The sequence below is a fragment of the Athene noctua genome, chromosome 1, assembly GCF_965140245.1.
Source record: "Athene noctua chromosome 1, bAthNoc1.hap1.1, whole genome shotgun sequence".
In the NCBI taxonomy this organism is placed as follows: Eukaryota; Metazoa; Chordata; class Aves; order Strigiformes; family Strigidae; genus Athene; species Athene noctua.
The window spans coordinates 152,396,907-152,420,350 of record NC_134037.1 but is presented as its reverse complement, the minus strand read 5'-3'; the positions used below and the strand labels follow the sequence as shown (position 1 = coordinate 152,420,350).

The window sequence follows — 23,444 nt, the reverse complement described above, 5'->3', positions numbered from 1 at the left end:
TACAATGTTTGAACGCTTGTAGGTGATGGTTCAGCTTGTTACGGTTTATGGATAAGTAATGTACAAGAATCACACACACACACATAAAACACTGAAATAAATGTCTGGTAGTATTTCCAGAAGGATGTGATAAAAATAACTGATCTTCTGATAGATTTTTTCTTTTTTTTTTATTCAGTGTTGATGTATGAAGCTGTGATGCTGGGACAAGAGTTGCAATTATAAACAGTGCTAAAAGGAGATATCAGTTTTGATGGTAAATCCTAATTTGATAGATTCTTTATTCTTTTTATATTCCCATGTATTGGGTTCAGCACTGTCTCTCACAATTTTCCTGTATCCAAGCAGAGACATTATGGTCTAGATGGGTGAAACATCAGATAAGTAAAAACATCTCAGAAGATTAATGGGCTGCAGCCTACCTGGAGGACAGTAACAAGAAGGACTGCCAGGCCTGTCTTGAGACCTGGCCTGCTTAAGATCTTTATCAGTGACCTGGAGGAGGTGAGGGAGGGCATACTCATCATGTTTGCAGGCAAAACCAAACTGGGCTAACCAGCCCACACGCCCCACAGCACCGTTGGCACCTGGAGGGAGCCAGACTGGCTGAAGGAATAGGTCAACAGGAACCTAATGAAATTCAACAAGGACAAATGCAAAGTCCTGCTGTGGGAAGGAAGGAAGAACCCCCTGACTCCACACAGGCTGGGGACTGCCAGGCTGGGGAGCAGCTCTGCTGAGAAGGCCCTGGGGCTCTGGGCTGGCAGCAAGCTCAGCATGCTTGCTGAGCATCCTGGGCTGTATGAATGCATAGGTGGTAGATCAAGGAAAGGGATTATCTCCCTCTACTCAGCACTCATCTGGAGTACTGCATCCAGTTTGGGGCCTCCCAGTACAAGAAAGACATTGATAAACTGGGACGAATTCAACAGAGGATCAATCAGGATGATGAGGGCTGGAGCACTTGCCTGGGAGGCTGAGGGACCAGGGCTTGTTAGGCCCAGGGAAGAGGCAGTTACAGGGGGACCTGCCCATAGCGACAGGGAGGTCACTGACCAGATGGAGACATGCTCTTCACAGTGGTCTGTAGCAGGGTGAGAGACAAGAAGCATAAGTCAAAACAAAAGAGGTTCAGAGTGAATATAAGAAGAAAATTTTTCCCTATGATAACAGTCAAGCAGTGAAACGGGTTGCCCAGAGAGGCTGTGCCATCTCCATCCTTGGATGTTTTGAAGACCTGACTGAACAAGCCCTGAGCAGCTTGGTCTGACCTCAGAGCTGACCCTCAAGCTGACTCTTGTGCAGGAGGTTGGACTAGAGACCTCCAATGGTTGCTTCCAACCAGAATTATCCTGTAAATCCATGTTCCTATATAGTAATTATTATGAAAAATGACCAGTGATGCTAATATCTGAATTACAAGACATTACCTTTCAATGTTCTTCTTTTCCTATAATACTCAAGAAATTGCATTATTTTAGACACAATAAATGAATGCTGTCATCTATACAGTGCATTTCACTGCTATGCATTTAATGAGACCATGTGCATTACTAACTTCCTACTTCTTTAAATAAAACAAATTGTCTGGTTAAATCAAAAGACTAGCCGGATGAAGACGGGGAGTGATCTCCTCTTACCTTTCTCATCCTGTGATAATTCATACTCTTTTGACCTACTGGCAGAAATTTGCACTTCTGAACATCTTCACAAATTGCTTTGCATACTTAATTCACTGAACTGTCAGCAGTGTCTGAGAGTAATTTGCTCTGTCTTTACTCTTGCTAGCAGGCCCTCAGCAGAAAGCCTCTCATCAACTCCAGGGGTTCCTGTCTGTGACAGTCCAAATGGAAAAGAGAAAGTACAATATGCTGTGAACGCCTTTTGTTTTGATTTTACTTGTCTCATGAATAATTAGGAACACACGAACTCAAAATTAATATGCTCATCCTGGGGAATCAAATCTAGCATGCATAGCCTATCATAGCCTATCACAGTGGAAATCTTGGAAAGGGGATTTCAAACTCCTGTCTGAAAACTGCTCGAGAATCTGCTACTGTAAAACATTCTAAATTTCTATCCTAAATTAACTAGGGCCCATTTTATGTCTGCTTATTCTTTTGCCAATTAGTAATGTAGGAGTAAAAGCTTAGAAACACCCATTACAAGAGCACACATTTTGAGCAATGTTTGAAGATAGGCTATTTACCAATAACTGGATTTCTTAAAGTTGTATAGTCAATGTGCTCTGCAGCTATTTTTTTTTTTTTTCCTATGTGTTGTCTCAGAACATAAGGCTGGCAACAAATGCCAATCACATCTCCCTTTCATTAAGGTCTCTGTCAAAATAAGTGTTCTATTTTCTGATTATTTTAGTAGTCCTTCCTACACCTTCTCTAGCTCAAATTCATCTTCGTGAGATGCAGTTGTTCAGAACAATCCCTAGTATCTCAGTTATATAGGGGCATACACTGCTACTGATGTCATTATTAGACAAATTCTTCACACAATGTTTTGATTTTTTTTGGTGGGGTGGGGAGGGGTGTCATTTTAAACTGATTAACCTATCAGAAAACTCACTTAAGTGGCCGAGAAACATGGGACATTGCCAGTGATTCCTGTTTAAATCAAAGCTCTACCCTGAAGTATAACAAAATAACTGGAAGAGGAGATTTTCTATAAACTTTTTCATAAAAACTGTCAGTGCAAGATTTATGTGAGTGGGAGTATCTGTGCTCCAATATTGCTACTATATGTTTTAATTAAATTATTATTGCCTGAACACCACTACCATTACAGGCAATTCTATTGATTTGTACTATGTTTACATCTATATTGTAATACATATTTAAAAAAAAAAAATAAAATCCTCAGTATCTGTGTCAGAAGAACACTTGCAAAGGGAAGCACTGAACTGAAAGGACCTTTCTGGCAGTTTAGGTTGACATGGGGAACAGAGATTGCTGACAGACAAGAGCAGGGAATTTTTTCTTTTTTTTTTTTTTTTTCTTTAATAAGCGTAACAGTATCCATCTGTTCCTGGATTTAGAGTGCAGATGTACTCTAAGAAGTAACTTTGTAAAACTGGTATCATGGGGCTCTGTGTTCATTCTCCCAGTGACTCAAGAGCACTCTTGCTCAGTTGGCAAGTTTAAAAAAAGACAAAGACTATGAAAATGGTCTTAACTGCTAGCTTTGCATGTATCCTGAGATGTAAAAGTCAAGCTGAATTCTACTGTGTATTACCTCTAGCAATAAGGATTCTGTAACTACAATTAAATTAATGTTGCCGCTATCTAATCTAGTGATTCATTCAGCTCTGTTAGATATCTATTGGTTCTGCAGTGCGAACAAGTGTTTGTTTTTCTCTTCAGGTTGTTGGACATGATGAACTCAGTGCAATATGAGACATGCCGATAGCTTACTTTGAATACTTCGACAAAAACAAGATCTTTGTTTTGTTCAGATATCGTTACTTACCTGCTTCACATCTGAAATTACAACCCAAAATATCCAAACTCTACATCTTCATTCACCACTATCTGCATCCCATTAATCAAATTCTGCTTTTATTTCATGTGTTTTTTCCCAGTATCGCTCATTCTTTCCAACTAATCCTTAAATGATAATTTAGAAGGAATGTCAAATCAAAGAGCAACTATTTCTTTACAAGGTTCTTATCGCCATCCTGTTGTATATCATAGCTTTTTCTCCTCTCACCGCTTCCTCTCAGCCACAAAATATGTATGTGCATTTACTACCTCTACTAAGCTGTCAGAAAAGAAATGGCTGAAAAATACTCCCTTTCTCACAGGATAAATATTACTGTAGATTTCCACTTCTGTTGTCAAAGTCTTAGAAGTGTTTTCTTTAATGTGTTTTTAGAACTACCACTTTTCAAAACAAGCACTCTATAATACATAGAATAACCCATATAAAATTACTAGAATAGAAAAATAAATGTCTCAGAAATAGACATGTAACAAAGAGGTATTTCCCCTTCATTTATTGAAACGCATACCACAGGCAGCCTTGGTTTTTTTGACACAGGACAAGTAGTGATCCACTACGAACAATTCTCCTGATTACATAAGAACATAGTAGTAAAAAAGAAAGGTAATGAAAGAAAAAGGGATGGGATCCCTTGTCATACAGAACACCACCACCACAATGATTTCATGATTAAAATTGGGGGGGTGGGAATCGAAGGTTAACTTTGAGTCACAAGAAGGAACCACAGGAAGAGTGGAAGAGTCATCCTGGAAGAGTTTTTTGAGAAAACTATAAATGAAAAAGTTTATTTGGAAAGATTCCCTTAAAAAGCCATGAATATACTTAACGAGGAGTGGTGATCCTTGTCTGCAAATGTTTGACTATATAGTGTTAATTTAACAAGCCATCATTCTGGTCTCTATAACACAAGCAATACTCTGTGATCTGTTAAATGATCCCCGATATTTATGTCACAGTTGATTTAACAGGAAATGTGCTACTTCCTGGACTATAATGCATGCACACACTTCAACAACACAGCACAATGCAATCTTAGAGATTACTCTGCAGCCACTGATTATGTGGAAAATAACTGAGGCTCATACTTGATGCTTACTGCCCTTGCACTATTTTCGGGAGGAAAAAAAAAGCACATGAGCTAAGAGTGAAGAGTCACTTTACTTATCAGGCTGGCAAACCATATACGAAATCTGATGTAGAAATACTAATTACTATTTTCCTGAAAATCTGCTCTAACAGGTAAATATTAAACAGAAAAGTATGTTCAGTAGGATAAAATTGTCTTGACTAAAACTATGCTCTTTGTCAGGTTTCCTCACTCCTTGCTCTCTGCTGCGGGGTTGCAGCTCTTAAAGCTCCTTGGGCACTAGGGGACATTATTCAGCACATAATCTGCTCCATTTGACCCCCAGCCACAAACTCTTCTCTTAGAACTCCTGATGGTGTTTAAGGTCCACCCTTCTATTAACTTTTCTCCAAATTCTCCATCTCCAGAGTTCTTCCAACATCTTATTTGCAACCTGGTGTAGCGGAAGGTGTCCTTGCCCATGGCAGGGGGGTTGGAACTAGATGACCTTTAAGGTCCCTTCCAACCCAAACCATTCTATGATTTTCCATATTTCTCCTCTGATATACAGTGGGAGCTCTCCTAGATCTTTTTCCTCACTTCCCTTCCTTTTCTGTTTGTCCTGTATTTATCTTCAGGGCTTTAATGAAAAAAATAATATGGATAACCTAAGGGGTTCTTTGCACTCCAAAATAACTGTCCAAACAATAGTCTTTGACATCTCCACAGTCTAAACTTGACAAAGAACTGAATTCCTACATGAATCTTCCCTTCCCCTGCCTTCTTTTGGTGATCAGAAAACATTTAATTACTGTTCTCTGGTGCACACTCCTATCACCTGTTTCTGCTTTTAGAACTTTGATCCAAACTGATGGAGAGGTGGGATTACTTGAAATCATTTTTAGGTATCTACATCACTGTTAGTCATCTAAAGTTCCCTTAAAGTCTGTAGAAAGGGAAACAGGCATAGGTATAGAGCATATCAGAAAACTACTTTTGATGTCTTCCCTAGGGCAAATTACATACAACACAAACTATCTAAATCATATGCTTTTATCCTATTGGATGTCACTGTGATCTGGCCTGTTCTTTATGCACATAGTTAAAATAGTAATTTAAATTTTTACTATTACACATCTTAACTATGCTATTATTTTCCAATCTGGCCTTGACTGAGTAGAACTGGTCTTCTGTGAAGATGTAGGCAAGGTAATCTTCCTCACTCATTTCTTTAAACTGACAGAGTTATAGTTAAAAGTTTGGGGGGGGGTTTAACCTTAAATCCTTTGCTGAATCAATTCAGATATATCTAGAATCTTTAATATGCTACCTACGTGGTCACATCAACTTTTAGATGTTTTTTATTCTTAACTTTTCTCTCATATCAAATATGAAAGAGAAAACCTTCCTATTAGTTCCTTCAGTCTAACATCAGTGTCATGCATCTGGAACAATCCTCAGCAACTGAACCTCCTTTTTTGATTTGTTATTTATCCAGCCCCTATTTATTTACATTACAAATACTTTTCAAAAGTGATCATCTTTAATATAGATGTGTATACAGCCTCTCCATTTGGGTCTACAGTTAATAGCTAATAATAATTATTTTCATAATAAAAACCTGATGAGTGCAACAATCTATTGGTTAACACATTAATATACTGATTAGGGAAATTAAAAAAATCTAGTCTGGTCCTGTAACATACTAAGGATCATGAAAAGTCAAATACAAGTTCATCATTTTCCCATAATAGCAGTATCTCATAAAATATAACAAGTTGAATCTTTATCTGAAGTATCTTGGGCTAGCAACTCCTCTCTCCCCCCTGAAACCGATGTGTTTCCTGTTTGGTATGAAGTTACTTCTCAGGGCAAGTGTTCACATCCACAGTGGAGACAACAGAATCTAATGGAATAGATTGAAAGTGGATTTTAGGAGAGAACACACTGAAACACCCTCTAGGAGTCATGTACCTCCACTTAAGAACAGTATGAAACAGCTGCATATATTAATCCTGAAAAAAATATATGGAAAGAAAAATATGTAGGAAAAAAATATCATCTTTAACCCTGGAACTTCCCACACTAGCAAATGCTTTGCTTATTTACCTTGCAGCTAAACTTCTATGGAACTGAAAGGAAGATGTGTCCTACATATGCATTAATGCTCTTAGTATGGGTAAAAACCTATGATCCTACTGTATGACAGCAGTTATTAGCTTGCTTGGTTTTGTCTACTCGTACACCACCTGAAGATAAACACAGGATTAAAAAATAAACTACTGATTTTTTTGCCCATGGATCCAGACATCCTAGACTTTATCTAAGTGATTTTAGGAATGAATCAGAGAATTTTCAGTACAAACAAGCTTCTGGAATGGTTTTCTTTTGGAGAATGGAATTCTATAGGTAAGAGATAATAAAAAACAATCTAAGAATACTTCTGTAAAATCCAGGAACTCCATATTAGGCCCCCATAAATGGGCCCATAAATTAGAAAAAAAATTGTAACTTTACCTATAAGATTGTATTACAGTTCATGTTATTTTTAAAAATCCTTACTGATTACTATAGAAACCTGCTGGACTAATTTTAATAACTACCTCAGGGCTTTTCCATATAAACCAAGGTATACACATAGTGCTACTGATTACTGTTACATAGTGGAGAAAAAATACTGAATCATTACATCTTTAAACATGAAAAACTTGGTCTTTCCTTCATTCAGTGCTCATTCAAATAGTGGCAGAAAAAAATCCAACTAAATAAAACCAGCCATCTTCTCAGTTTTCATTTTTGGTTCAGCTTGTGTTTGCTTCTAACTTGATCCTGACTTCTCTGCTTGCTTGGAAAACACCTATTAAAATAACAGCCTGGAGTTAAGATCCGGAGCCTCTGGGGAACTAGACCAGGGTTTGATTTTGTCAGACCTCCCAAATGACCCCACTGGTCTCTGGGAGGCGGGTGAAACACCTGCAATACCCCACAGAGGCCTGTCCTTGGCCCAGATGCACGTGTGCGCCATGATACCCAAGGGTCCTCATAGTGGGCAGATGCAGAAGGGTCTGTGCCATCCCACATCCCCACGCTCAGAGGGGAGCTACTGTCTTAAACACTGCCTCGTATGCCTTAAATACTGTCCGCTGAGGAGCAGCACTGCCTGCAGCCCTTGCACCCTCTGCCTGCCATCACCCACCCGGCACACTTGCCATGGGAGGTCCTGCACCAAGCCTCCAGCCTCTCTCCAAAACACACCAGCAGGAAAAGGTGATGGTGTTTCCCCCTGAATTCTCACCCCCACTACTCTTGTAGCTGAGGGGCCTTATGGAGGGCATGTGCAGGGCCCCCTCTCCCACCTCTGAGGGCAGATGTGAGGCTGTCACGAGAATCTGCCTGTCAGGCACCAACCCCAGGCCAGGGAGGGGTGAGAGGGTTGGAGGGGAACCGGTTGCTCCTCTCTAGGTAAAATGAAGCAACTTTATTATTAATAGAGTCCAACTCATGGTCCCAAGTCAATTAGTGGCTGTTTAAACACAAGACCCAAGGATCACCATTCCCAGACCTGTTTGCTAAAAGCAAAAATCTAACTTACAGTAAGTTCAAAACAGCATTCTTTGAGCTATATTAATTTTCATTTTCTCAGTATGATGGTCCCATATGCATCAGAGAGAACAGAAGTGCCAAACTCAGAGCAGAGGTTCAAAATTTAGAAAAAAAAAATCAATTGGAATATTCAGAAGGTAGAAAAGTCTAAATAATCCACATGCAGCAGGGTTCACACTAAGCAGGCATCTATATTCTTGACTGAGGGGAAATTTATATTGCTTTGCTTTTTTACCTATTTAAAAAAAAAAATATTTTAAATTGGAATAAAATTATGTGTCAAAGTTTTAAACCACATGCAGGGATGATTGTGAGGGGTAGGCGATGAAAGCTGCAATCATTCTAAGTGGTGTATAACAGAGTTGAAGTTTTATGAATGGACAAGAAATTAATCCCTCCCTGTTACACCTGCCTCTCCTCTTCTTGTATCCTATAAGACTGTCTCAGTTACGAATATTTGATTCACACACTTGTGAATAACTTGAATGCATGCAGTTTTACACAATGTGAGCAGTAGTAGCACTAGTAACCTATCAAGAAAGTATTTAAAGAACATCTTCCTGTTAAATGTCCAAACCATTCTCCCCCCTTCCCTTCCCAAATGTTGCTACCACCAGAAAAATTAACACTTACCTTTACAACCTAAAAGTTATTTAGATCTGTTTATTTAGATCCACTGTACTGGACCACGAGTAGCTCATGAAAACCCTAGACTCAGGGACTCTGTAGCTGAGCCCAGGCTATGGTTGGTAGCGTTACTTCTGGAGCTGGGTATCACTTCAGTGTGCACAGGAGTTACAGAATCGGGTCCCTCCGAGATCACTGCTGCAACACACCGTATGGTGCTGCTTGTCCGTGGCTTTTCTTATTTGACCTAGAGACACGTTTCTCTAGTTTATGCAAAGCATAAGTCAATGAAACAGATTCTTCTCCAATCACACTTTAGTTTCATTTGGATTTTTTTTTAATCCCTGCTGCATTATATTTTTAATTTTGTTTTTAACAGAAACAAAGAAAAAAAAAAGCCAAAAAACCCAACAAAATAAACATATGGAAAATTCCTTGCCTTTGGTGTTTGGAAAAACTTCTCTGAGATGATATATTGCCTCATGCAGTAATATATGCAGTTCGAAGGAAAATAATGTGTGCAGTGTTTCAACAACAGAAAATTACTTTAAACATTTAAGTAATTGAAATGTATTAACACACACAAAAAGACAGTAATCTTGGTTAGTTAAAAGGCAAAACAATATTTCCCAACAGTACTAACAATGTTGAACTTCGAGGGTGATGGTGAAAGATAGCCAGTTGGCAAAGATGATTAAGAAACCATGTACAGGTGGTAATGGCAGATGTAGGTGGAAAGTATCAGAAGCAGGCAGTCAGGAATATTTTGGAAAGATGCACTCTACCTGTGTAGCCCAGCGAATTGTCACCATTATCAGAGGTGGGGAGTGGTGTCCCGCTGTCGTTCCCCCTCTCTAGGTCGTCGGAGTCTGTCGGAAACAACACCAGAGCTGCTGATGGGGTCACAGGAGTAACAGTAGTTGCCATTTCGATCACAACACGTCCAGACACAATTAAATCCACACATGACAGCCAGAGCCACAGTGCCAACACACGGCACACTTTGTCCTTCCCCCGCCTGCATGGTGGTGCCCAGTGAAAGGTGTCCGGGAGCATTGCCCGGGGTCCCCAAAACGCTGCCTCTTGTCCCTCTCTGCCCACTCCACGCCTCGCTCTGCAGCCCACCAGGCGCGGTGGCCACCCTGCCAACCAGCCAGCGCTGGCTGTGGCGAGCATATGGGGATGGGAAGGCAGGGGAGCTGCTAGCATTGCTAATTTTCCACCTTATTGTTAATCAAAGCTATTGACTGTGATCACTCCCCATCATCGCTTCATCTCCTGGCAATTACAGTCTCGGGGGACTTCACCTCTTTGTGGGGAGGAGGAGGGACGACTGTGTCTTGGCAAGCCCGGGGGGGGGCTGCTCTACCTCTTCTGGAAGATGGAGCAGGGGATAGGAGTAGAGCCCCTCTACGAAAAGGCAACAGTTTAGCATCATAACGAGTAAGATGCATTTTTTGACTTGAAAGATGCTTGCAAGGAAACACTCAATTTTAATGTCATGGAAGAAGGGGAAAAAAAAAAAAAAAAAAAAAAGCAAGGCAGCTGGCCAGCTAAACACATAAATGAACACGTGCTTTAAGACCCCAAGATAAATTGCTGATCAAAACACCACAAAGCACTGTGAAGATAACTCATAATAATGAACTAAATAATTCAAAGCGAAAAATAAAATAAAAATCCCAGTGGCTCTGAAAACAAAACAGCACAACCCAAAGGAATTTCTTGTCAATATCACCAGATCTTTTTACTCTTGTCTATATAGCTTAATGCAAAACTGTTTTTTCAACTTAAATTCTATTTTTAATTTACTTTTGATAGTGTACTGTCCCACAGATAAAACCTAAAAAGAAATATTCATATTTTGTTTTGAAAAAACTGCAAGAAGCAAATCTCTTTGCAAGAATATCACTACCACAACAATAGGCTGCTTATTTCTTTTTCCTGTTGACAGGTGTCAGATAATTTATTAATCATTGTAAAGGCCCTGAATATGAACTATATGTTTTGCTCCTTCACACACAGACATATTCTGGACTTCTATAACAACTGAAAGTAACCATTCCTTTTCAATAAAATGGACATGCGGCTAAAAATCATTCTGAAGTTTCACAAAACACCAAAAGCAACTATGTATGAAATTAAACTAGAAAAAAAAACATAAGTGGATATTTTTTCTGGATGCTTAATTTTGCTAGCTCAGTCAATCTAATTTTTAAAATGTGATGACAAACATTCACATTCTCCTTCCCCCCCCCCCTTTTTTTTTTAACAAACTTGTAGAGACAGCATCCTTACAAATTGAAATCTTTTTAATGAATTACAAAAATTTCAAAACCAAAAAGAAAACCAAAATCCTCAAGACCAATTAACTTAAGGGGACTTACTGGAAAAAAGATTTATTTAAAAATGCCAGTTAAAGAATTGGTAGCATGCCCTTTAAAATACTGTTGTACAAATTAAGAAAAGACCAAACAACAAAAAACAACCAAACACCAAGATGGTGTTTCATCTTGGCAGATGAAAAAAGTGAAATATGTTCATTTATTGGTCCATTCATCTTTGCTGGCTCACTAACGGCCAACATCATGTACATCTTTAAAATCTGCTCTGAAATGGCTGTAGAGTGACTGGATCAACATTCTGCTTCTCCAGATTGCTCACTTATTTGCATTCAAGGGTTGATTGGGTCAGAGTTTTAAATTACAGCAGTAAAGGACAGAAGGACAGGACTTTTTATTAAATTAAAAGACAGAGGCTGTGCCTACTTTTTTTTAGGGCAAATATTTATAATTGACTACAGAAAGTTCAGAACAACATTTCAAGCAATGAACCTGCTGATCATAATTTTGAAAAACTGATTGCCTTCTAGGAGATTTAACCACACACTACTCAAAATGATGAAGAAGGAAGAAGATGCAGTGAAAGCTACTGGAGTGTTCCACGTTTCAGTGTAATGTCTGGCATCATGTGCAAAATATAATTGCATAATGAACTTATCTTTTTTACCTAAGATACTCCCTCAGACATGGCATTCCCAGCAATGGGCCACCCTCCTTGTAACACCTCACAAAACAACCAATGCTAATACCCTTTAGTGAGGCTCACTAAGGAGTTTAAACAGGAGCAGTCTCCATTTCAGAAATGCTGTGCACTCAATACAGCCAACAGGACATGAGAGCAGCAGCTTTAAAAACTAGGCTGCAACTACTTGCAGCCATACAGGCATGAAAATCTTGGCTTCAATCCCTCCTGACAGAAATGAGGGGATTAGTCTCTTTATAACACTAGTGGTAGTTACGTGATATCTGTTAGTGACAATGCACTTGTTACAGTCCAAAACCACAAAGACATTATTCACTCATTCTTTGAGAAGTTCTACTTTTCCACCTGATACCAAACATAGTATTCAACTAGCGTTAAATTATGGTCTCTGGCTTGAAATAACTTTCATTAATGATGATCGCTGAAGTTCAGTTCTTGCTGTGAGTGAATTCTACCCATTTCACTGAACGGTGAGTCTGTGCCCAAGTCCTATTTCAGGCTGTGGCCCCCTGGACTGGGCTGAATTTAATTTCAGCTCTGTCACAAGATCCAGCTTTGCCTTTGCTTGGGAGTCCCTGTTGAAAGTTAAAAGAAATAAGTACTATTGACTTAAATGGCATATTTCACCATGAGACTGCTGTGAAGGCACTCTTGAATGGGTGGTAAAGGGCCTGAATGTTAAGACGTAATGTCTTATGACAACCATGCTGTAGGATAAGGCAATTTTCCACTTGGGTTTGTTAAACATAATGAATGATTTTACATCATTACATTTTTTGAACTAGTGACTGTGCCAAAAAAAAGTGAAGGGAATGAATTATGTAACCTGGAACAATTCACCTGATGTATGAAAAATTTACAGCTCAGTCTGAGTGAAAGTGGAGGCTGAACTTGGTGCCTCATCCCTCAGAGAAATGCCATAATCATTCTGTAACAGGTTTCACAGAACTGACAGAGAGAGAAGTCCCTTAAAGCAGCTCTCCAGTAAGGTTGAACATCTTGGTTGAATTACTGTTGAATTACTGTTATCAGGTAGGAGGAATATAAACCAAGGTCTCTCATATGCTAGCTGCTCAGAAAAGCCTATTTTCAGTTAAATAAAACTTACACTTTAAAAAACACCAAACGTTGAAGTGAAGCTTTGAGAGAGAGAAAAAAAAAAGGAGCAAGCCACCCCTTATCAATTGCTACTACACTTTTCTTTCACAGAAGCATTTGAGAGCGGGAACCCCCTTATCATGACGAAAATTGCCTTGTTCCTTCTTTCTACAGTCATTTCCAGAGCCACCATTTATTAAATTGGGCGAGTACCTGAAGTCATTAAAAAAATGTAACAGCAAACATCTATTTTGATTTGATAGAAGAGTGCTAAGTTTACCAGTACTGTGTGGTCTAGCTTTTTGGTGGAACAGTTTCAGGTTTAGCCAGCGCAGCCCAAGCACAGACCACACCTTCAAAGCAGCAAGAGAATTTGGCTTAATCATACAAGTTCAGAACAAGTTTAGGTTGTCTAGTGGCAGTTGGATAGCACCAAGGGCTTATGTGAATGTGGGGAGCCTTTTCCAATTAAATTTTCACGGAAATCTCTAAGTTACTCCATTTTATTGAACTACAGCAGGAGCTACTAAACACCATTCATCCTTTAATTTACCTATCTTTAACTTCAAAATGAACAGGACAAACACTTAATATTTACTATTGTTATTCATTGTCTCAGCTCCTACAACACCTCAAACCAGAGAAACACATTTATTTTCACAGCTGCTTATATTCAAGTGCTTTGTGCAATCCTAACCCCCAAAACTGTATCAAACATGCTTTTAACCATGGCTCTGCTATTCACAGAAAAGTCACCAGTGATTTTTTTTCCCCACTGGTAACAGAAAGTGATGCCATCAGTTATTGCTTCTTTTGTACCAGGGAGGTATGTCTGTATGACATGTTTTATTGACAACGCATTCTTAAAAGTCCCCAAATGATTCAGTATTGATGCCCTGGCCCATACTCCTGAAGGCCTTAACAGACAAAACTTCTTACTACTGTAGGAATGTCATGTATCTGAGTTTCTACACTGGTCACTTTTTATCTGAAATTAAAGCCATCTACTGAAAAATGTCTGACTACAAAAATAGCATCTGTTGCCATATTCAATTCCAAAATATATAACTTCATTATTTCTTCTTATGTTTCTCTGACTTTCATTATCAGCAGCAGCTTGGGGGTACAAAATTGGGAGGAAACAGCATGAACAGCATTTTGCAAATGAACATTAATAAAATATTAGGGTGAAGCAAATGAATATAAACTACTATCAATATTGGAATTGTGTTCTACAAATTGGATCAATTCCCATTGATTCCTTTCTAGTGATCTAGAGGAATTCAGGAAGAGACATAAGAAAAGAAAAGCTACTGTGACCGCATCAAATCACAACCTAAGATGAAGAACTAAATTAGTAGCCTCTTTTTTTTTTTTACTTTTTTGATTTATTCTAGGTTTTCCTTGGAGTTACAGTAGAAATACACTATAATATGTCTTAAGGGATATGTGATTTAATTCTATTTCTTCATTTGGTTATTCATAATGACAAAATATTTTATGCCAGCAGAGTACAGGTAAGGATAGTAACCAAGGGAGAACTACCATTAACTTTATATATCTTTGAGAACTAACTTTTGTAGAGGGAATTACTATCTAAAATTGTATGTTTATTTAGAAAAATACAGACAAGCTTTTGAGAATGTAGAGCTATTCTTCAGACCTGTAACAAAAAGGAAAAACTTCAAGCTATGTGTAGAACTGAAAATAATTAGGCCACCCTTAGACTATCACATCTTGGTAAACACTTGCATGGCTGATTAATCTGGAGAATATCCTTACCAATGTTTCATACTATCTGAAAGGAAATATTCTATTAGTTTTCATAAGACTTAAGAGAGCAACTTTCTCATTCACATTCAGCCAGCTATCTTGTTTAAATTGGATAACTAGGGAGTTATGACCATTTTCATCAGCTAAGAGTCTTCACAAGTAATTAAGAAGTTCTTCATTAAAAGTTTACACTGCTCAGCTGCCTCATCTTAAAAGTTAAGAAAGGTTTAAGCTAAGGGGAAGAGGCAAGAATTGTTCTCACATAATGGCTTTAATCTGAGGATCTGGCACAAGTAAATAACAAATAAATTCATAAGGATGCTTTTTATTAATAGTTTAATACTTATTGGTAAAATTAAATATTAAGTAATATTAAATATCAATAATATTTATTAATAATTCTAGCAATTCAATATGTGATTCTAAAAATACAATGTACACTTATGCACAGGTACAGAAATGTTGTTCATTATGCACAAGAGAGAATTTTCTGACGAGAACAGAATACTTTGTGGTGTAAAAGTATTAGATTAGAAACAGATTTTTCTAAACCAAGGAAGAATACAGCTTTTATTTAATGGTTTAAGCATCTTTTTTTTTTTGGTTGTCCTCAAAGAACAGTGTATATGACTGAAATCCTGACACAACTTTACTAGCGGATGCTATTTAAACACCTTTCCTTCCCTTCATTTTCTTGATTCAGTCAATAAGTCTTTGACTCAGTAAAAAGTAAATGAGGACTTCTAGTTATGCAAAAGCAGTAAACAACCTCTCTGCATCTTTATGGTCCTGGTAAACAACCTCTTTGCTTCTATCTTATTTATTTAGGAAGCAGGTAGTAAACATAGGTGTTAGCAACTTTAAGACAGATGCAGCAAATATCTTACAGAGTAGCATAACTATGATTGTTAGTTTGGTGGTTTGGGTTTTTTTAATCTGCATCACTTGCTTTTGAATTCTAAAGCCGAAGTCTTATGTGGGATCAGTCATGCAGGAAGCCATACATATATAATTACATAGTGTCATTTCTGACCGAGCACTTAAATTCTCAAAACTTGGTATTTAGCAGAGAGCATGTAAACATGCACTGTAAGATTTTGATGCTCCCAAACCTGTCTATTGTTCCCTCTCCAGTTCCCCCCACACTGTGACCTCCTAGCTCTCCCTTGCACTTCTCTGGCCATCTCTTGTAGGGTTCTCCTGTCTGCATCTGCTCCCATTTCTTTCCCTGCCAGATAAACCCAAAGGTAACAGCCATTCAGACTAATTAAATGGTGCTGGAAATGAGTTAACAGGTGGTGGCCCCAGCTGCTTTAGTTGCAGGCATAGGTAAGAGGCCCATCACTAGCCTGTATAAGGCACTATGATTAATTAGGATAAGAAGCTATTTTCTAAGGAGGGACAACCAGATTTATATCAGAATTTTCTTCTCTAAGGCAACAAACAAACTTTCTCCAGAAAATACAGAAATAAATTACTTATTCTGAAGTGCTCACCAGTCATCTTGACTGTGTTCAATATGGCATATGCATAAGACCTATTTGCCATACATTTCTTCATATCAATAGTTTGTTTTTTCTTTTTACTCCAAGCTCTGAATTTGACCTTACTTTAAGAAATTTACTCTCCGTTAGAGACGCTCTTGTTTTGTTTTCTTCCAAGTAAGCTTACATGTTTCTCAAGAGAGTTCTGATTACTGTGGGAACTAGACATTTGAATAATAGTAACTAGCACCATGTATACTTAAAGAACTGGTTATACAAGCTTCCCATGCAATCCTCCAGCTCCTCTGGACTTCTTGAAATAATCTCCTAACCACTGTAATCAGCTCTATGAGACTACACCCAGTCCTCCAGGAATTAACCCCTGGAGCTGCTGCTTCTGTGACTTTGGCCCCATAAGGTTGTTTTGAGGCTGAATTATGCAGCTGCTTTACAAGTAGCTGCCCTCAAAATAGTAGCAAAGAACTGGGTTCATTTTCTCTTTACTGTAGAATGGGAACACAGCAAGAAACTCACCATGCTTAATTACCCATTATTTTATTCAGCTGACTCGTGAACTTAGAATAGGTTATGAATTTCCCTCATTAATGCCTATTGCAGACAAACAACGAAAATGCAGGAAAAAATTCAAAAAGCCAACCCAAACAGCCTTCCAGTCATATGATTTGAAATTAAAACTATCATAAAATTTAACATTGAAGGAGATGTACACAATTCAGGAGCTGAGAAAGCCTTCTCATTCCCTTGCTTTTCTGTATATGCAAAGTCATCTTCTGAGTTGTCAAAGATATATCTGCAACAGAGCTGTGTCATTTGCATTTTACTAGTTTATCTACATAGCTCGGCACAAAGAATAATATTAAATTAATGTATTCCTGTCTATAGAAAGAATGGACATACTGGCACTAATACACTGTCCAGCAAGGGAATACTTGGGAACACTAAGCAAGCCTATTAAAAGTGCTATATAAGCAAGAAAATCTCTCTGATATCGCAAGAATCCCAGCTCCTTTTTTTCAGGAGACACTCCTAGCTACCTTTCTAGCTGTCCTGGTTTGGTTCCCCTCCCACCTCCTTTGAGAAGGACAGCATTTTGAACCTTTTTGCTGTTGCCAACACATGTTCTCTACTTCCCAACAATGACTTCAGCCACAGTGTGATTACTGATACCCTTAGCATATAGATTTCTCAGAGGAAATGTGTCTGGTTGTTGCTCTTCTGTGCTTTCCCTTCCTTTTTACCTTTCACGGTCCCAGCCCTTTGTCTATGACAGAGAAGCCAACAGACAGGACAGGCTCTGAAGGTCCTATTTGTTTTATACCTAAAGACACCACATTCTATTTAACCTGTCTTCTGCACAAAGCAAATACCTGATGATGCTCTATCCTATGGGGTGATTCAAGGATTAAAAAAAAAAAAAAAAAAAAAAAAAAAGGTTTTTACTGTCTTCGTTTACAATTAAAATCTTTGTGGTCTAACAGGAAAGTACTTTATAGTAAGTAATGTACAGGGATGATTCTGAAGCTAAATGAAAAGGTGAATTGCAAGGTAAACTAATATTCAAGCTGACTTGTAAAAAGGCATGGAGTTGGAAAACATACCATGTCAATCAGTACAGCTCTACAAGAATAAATACACAGCAAGCTACAGGCATCATCAAATCACAAATACACATCCATGCAAAGTAGTAGTAGATTGAGTCTGTCCAGAATTCCCTTTCCTATTCACTTTCCAAGACAGTGAATCATCTGTAGATATCAAACAATACTCACTCGAAACACAACTTTTTTTTTTTTTTTTTTTCTAATCTAAAGAATGTTTTCTTTTATTCATACTAAGTAGAGGTAAGTACTTCAGGGAAGTTTTTGTCTTTTGTTATTAGATCACAGGGGTTCTTTCTGTAAAGCTCTTCCTAAGAGCTTTTGTGCAGCGTAATCAAAAGCATTCTACAAAGGAGGTTTTTAAGTTTGTCCCTTGGAGAAAAGAGAAGCTATACAACAGGTGTTCCTCCTTTTTTTTGTTTACCTGAGCTGACTACTTGCTGCTCAAAATCATATCCTTAAGAAAACAAATGATGGAGCATGTAAGCATTTGCCTGGAAAATTTGATATTAGGCTGAAGTCCTTTCTTGTTAAAGCAGCAAAATGCTCCCATTGACTGTATGCAGGGTTCTGTTAGCACAGCTGTGAATACTTCAGGGAAATGGGAGAAAGAGCCACAAATAAAGAATTAGCAATTACTATCCAGCTCATAATGAAACATACACATATGTCCCAATCAACTTAATTCTCACTCTAAACCAGGAAAGATTCATAAAATAGTGGTAAGTTAATTTAATAGTTCATAGCGGTTCTTTAGCATCTTCCAGCAGGGAATCTCATTTCTCAGTGTGATTAATGTCAGCCTCAAAAGAAAGCACAGGGTCAAAAATTACTCCAAGTTTATGAACTCGAACTCCAGATAAAATAGAATGACAATGAAATGAAATAGCCGAGGAGGAGAACAATCAATAATTCTTTTATCTTGTCAGAATTCAGCTCTGCAAAATTAATACCAGATAAGAAGTCCTACGACACAGCAAGGGGCACTTGGGTTTACAAGGATCTACAGATTTCTCTAGATATTGTCAATTTGTAATATTGTGTACATTGAGCATGGGAATTACTAGCTAGAGGCAGTAATTTTGAAACAAAATAGGACCTTCAATAGATCCATGGGAACTCCTGAAATAATTAGAGCTCTAACTGGAAGCACAGAGCCCAAAGCAATAAAGTACGAACACTGAAAAATGATATGTTATAAACTACACAGATATGATGAGAACAATGCCAGTGTAAATAACAAAAACAGCCACATCAAAATTTTGATGGATAAGACTATCAAGATGGCGAAGATGGACCAAATCACATATCTATGTTCAAAAACCAACCAGATCTTTGAAATAAACTGCCCAATAAGACATAACCTTATCCAAAACTTCAGTTTGTGTGTTGGTAGATACAGACCAACATCTAAACAGCTAACGGAAGGAAACAGTTATGCCACTCTTAAAAAGCAAAACCAGAAAACCCATAGTGCTAGAGATCAGGAAATTAAGCTTCTCATAGTAAGAGACTCAGTTATCATCACAGCAATAAATTGAAAATGGGAGCACGGATTACTAAGAACGCATTGTGTTAGGTTTACTTGTAGAAAGTTTCCCAAGTATATCATTGTTGACTAGGTCACAGCTTTAATATCTCTGAACTAAAGTACAACACTGTAAGAGTGACAGCTCAAAAAAAGAAAAATTTCTTTAGCAAAGCCCGATTGTTTGTTTGTCCTAACTTCATTAAACGTGTTGGTGCAGCTGCTTTGGGCAGGAAATAAAAAATACTTCTGAAGCAACATTATACATATCGTATGTTTCTAGCGTGATTGGTTCCATATTGTTGGGGCCCTCAAGCGCCTCTAGCAGAGTTCCTCAGCAAATTTTAATGTGTCAAACTGGATAAAAGTCAGTAGATGCTTTATCCCTACAGGCTAAGATGACTGCTATCCAGCACAGAAACTCCCAACAGGGAAGATGACGCTCAGGCTTCGACCTGAGCACTGCATGCTCCCACAGGCTACTGATAAGAGCACGTGGCCTAAACCCTGAGGTGGCCACCAGCAGCCCCCCCAAATTCCTGCACACCTGGGTGCCCTCCGAATTCCTCTCTCACTGTTCATGGCTGAGACCTCAGCCCAGCGGTGCCCCAGCTCAGCGGCAGTGGGGCCAGCAGCCCCCAGCCCTTGCTGGGTGCCACAGGTGGGCAACAGGCTGTCTGAGCACAGCAGATGTGACAATAGACTAATCAAATGTCCTTCAGCAATGTTTTTACTACCTAGACAATGGGGAAGGTTATAATCAGGTTAGGTCTCAAGCTGAAAAATTCAGCTGACTGCAGTGAACCTTTAAAACTAAATACACGGAGCAGAATATAGCTATACCACATAACAGAGTATATCAGAAGATCCAGTCACTGATAAACATGGGGATGTTGAACCAGATCTGTACACATAAGCTATCAATTACAGATAACCAGTGGCTCACAATTCAGTGATACATCATTAGTACTACTGAATTTAAAAGACTGCATGCTGTGTCTAAATGTTTGCTAGTTTGGAACTTCATCATATTATGATATTAAATACTTCTAGGTATGTCCAAGATTATTTCAACTAGTATACTGAACTTTTACCATACAACAGATCAAAATAGAAAAAAACATCTAATATCTTTACAGACTCAAATTTATTTTATTGATTTTAGTGGGAATACAGGTATGAAAGATGATGGAAAAAGGAGACGAGAACAAAACACAAGAACCTAGAGAAAGAAAAAGCATATTTAGCATATTAAAGGCAATTAATCATCTTTCATTTTAGGAGGTCAGACTACAGAAAATTCCTGGAAAAACACTGTAATTTCAGAAGGTGCTAGATATGAAAAAAAGAGACTAACACATTGGATCAAATAACATATCCAGGTAGAGACAGATCTGACATTGAACACTAGGTTAGAATGTAAAACAACACAAAGCAGAATGGCATTGTTTTTATTGCACTCATTCAATATTTCTGACAGAAAATATTATCTTAAAAGATGGTGAGGAAATTTAAGCTTTAAAACAAAAGAAACGGTACTGAGTTTACCACATCACGCCCATTACTCAAATTTTACAGTTTATCTAACTCTACTGAAACTTGTGGTGATGGTGTTCTACAACTGGAGAGTGACCAAGGAGATGGGATATGATCTTGAAAGTATAGCACTGGATATAAGTAAGCTGTAAGTGTATGTAAGTTCTCAAAACTGAATACAACTGAAGCATTGAGAAAGTCAGTGAAAAGGAGTTTACATCTGAGATGAAGACTGTTTCAAATGTACTTCAGCAAAAGCTTCTAAAATTGTTAAACATTCTGTAACTTTTTCTTAGCTGCAAAAGACTGAGCAATGAGAATAGAAACATTTGTCACGAGAAATAATATAATTAAAAATAATCTGTTTTCCCTATAGTTTTTATTTTTCTAAGTGGCTATAGCAAATGGCTGTGTTTTAAAAAATGCATTTAGTCTTAGAAAAAATGCACTGACACATACAACATAAAGTTATGTTCAGTAATGAAAGGTAAACTGGGGTTTAGAAAAATTGAAATAAATTAATAAAATCTCCCATAAGCACTGCCTGAATGTTAACTCGTTTTATGCTGATTGGCACTCATGCCAAAGAAGGGTCCTTTGCTCCTATTTAAGCTTTTCTCATCATTTTAAAACTTGAACATAATTATGTTTGACTAGATTACGGCTGAGTGTGTCTCAGGGTCCTTCCCCCCCAAAACCATTCCAATCAGAGTCAAAAATCTTCCCTGATCTCCTTACAGCCTCCCACCACAGGTATCTTTCTCAAGACAACCAAAGGACAGAAGTTGGTGTATAGCGAAACCTTGTCCTAATATGAAGACAAAATGCAACTACATCTCACATCCACTCATTCAGACACAGCTTTGAGACTCCTTCCATCTTTATTTAATATTTTGGTTAAGACTAGCAAGTGAATTCAGAAGACACTAGAGGAGGATACCCAACAGATTCAGACTGTGATAACAAACCCTATTCTGTAGAAAATCAGACGAAAGTAAAACACTTCCAAGCCCTTCCCCGTCCCACTCAGCTGAATTTATCAATATATATTTCATAATCTGAATACAAATTACATATTTCATAAATCTGAATTACTCTAATTCCAAAATTTGAACAATTATAAGGATTCTTACGATAGAAAATAAAGGCCATTCATAAGAAGAAAAAATTCACTTGGTGAAAAATGCTATAGGCACATGAGTTTTCTGATGATACAGTATCAAAGAAAATTTAGCTGAATTTAAGATGACCCCTCATTTATCATATCCTGTGGGCGAGTCAGTTAATGACTATATTGATTCTCCTTTGTGTTCATTGTTATATATATCATCCAACCAAGGTGAAAGCAACCATATTAATTTTAGAGAAAAATATTTCAATGATAAATGCTTGAAGTTGCAGTTAAGAATTATTATTATACAATAGATTTGCGATATTGAAATTATAGGAGATACTCATATAATCACAGTGGGAAATTTCACATAATACATACTAGGCGATCCCTGGAAGTAGTGTATTGATAGTAACTAAAATGTACTTTAACAGAATTATATCAGCTGATGATCTAATACATGATAAGTGCCACTTTTACACTAAGCTCAGGAGTACTGGACTGCTTGGGAACCTTTGATCATTCAGAGAAAAATGTGAAATAGATACCCAAGACGATGGTTTCGCTAGCCTACCAGTATCTGAAGATGAGAAGAGGGAAAAATATTCCATTTCTATGCATATCTGATTTCATAGTCATCTTATAGCATTTGGTTTTTCACTCTGACTGAAATGTAAAAAGCAGGGCACGTGATTCCCACCCTAATGTTTGTCTGTTTGGAAGAAAAGTTGATCAGTGAGGGAAATGGAAATGATCTTTCTTCCACAGAGCGAAAAGATGCTCTGCACTTTGTGCAATTGGCTTCAATCTGAAAAGAAAGGTATAGAGGAGACTGAACTGGTATCTAAATAAAACACAGCACAACGTATGTAATACTATCCTATCCACACAGTATGTCTTTTAAAAATATTGGAAGCAGTGTTGTTTTTTTCTTTGACCTCCCTTTCACAAAATGTAACTATTGCTGTCTTTCTTGTACAACTGGTTTTCATTCTCCAACTAAACAGCTCAACTAATGATTAATTCTTGATTACTAGACCAAGTCAATCAGTTATTATTTTATTGCTTGCATATTTAGAAAGCTTAATGTTTGCAAGGATCTTTTTGGTATTTTCTTCATTTAAAAACCTCTTTCCCAATAGCAAACTTTTCCACAATCAAGCCTAAAGTCTCCTGGCATTGTTTTTGTCAATGTTTCAGGTTGTTCAGTGTTCCAGGTTTAGTTAGCAGACAAAAAATAACCCAACCAAACTTGAAGATGCGTCTTTGTGAAAACTGTGTTCACACAGGCTTCTGTTAGCTGCTGAGAGGACATTGTCCTAAGGGAAGCTGCAAGGTGGTAAATTTATCTTACAATTTCATTTAAGCTCTTGGAGAAAAGAAAAAGAGAGAGAGAAGAGAGAGCACACATTTGGTGCAGTCTGTGGCTCCTTTTAAGGAA

The 23,444-nt window shown here is 37.9% G+C and overlaps 1 protein-coding gene across 3 annotated transcripts in view; it reads right to left on the bottom strand.

Moving 5' to 3' along the window:
• ROBO1 (roundabout guidance receptor 1) overlaps positions 1 to 23,444 on the bottom strand; it is a 745,923-nt gene that overhangs the window by 374,799 nt on the left and 347,680 nt on the right. For all 3 annotated transcript variants that reach the window (XM_074901499.1, XM_074901485.1, XM_074901493.1), the window contains exon 3: positions 9,595 to 9,678. In XM_074901499.1, coding sequence (XP_074757600.1) covers positions 9,595 to 9,678 — 84 coding nt within the window. The remainder of the gene's footprint in view (positions 1 to 9,594; positions 9,679 to 23,444) is intronic.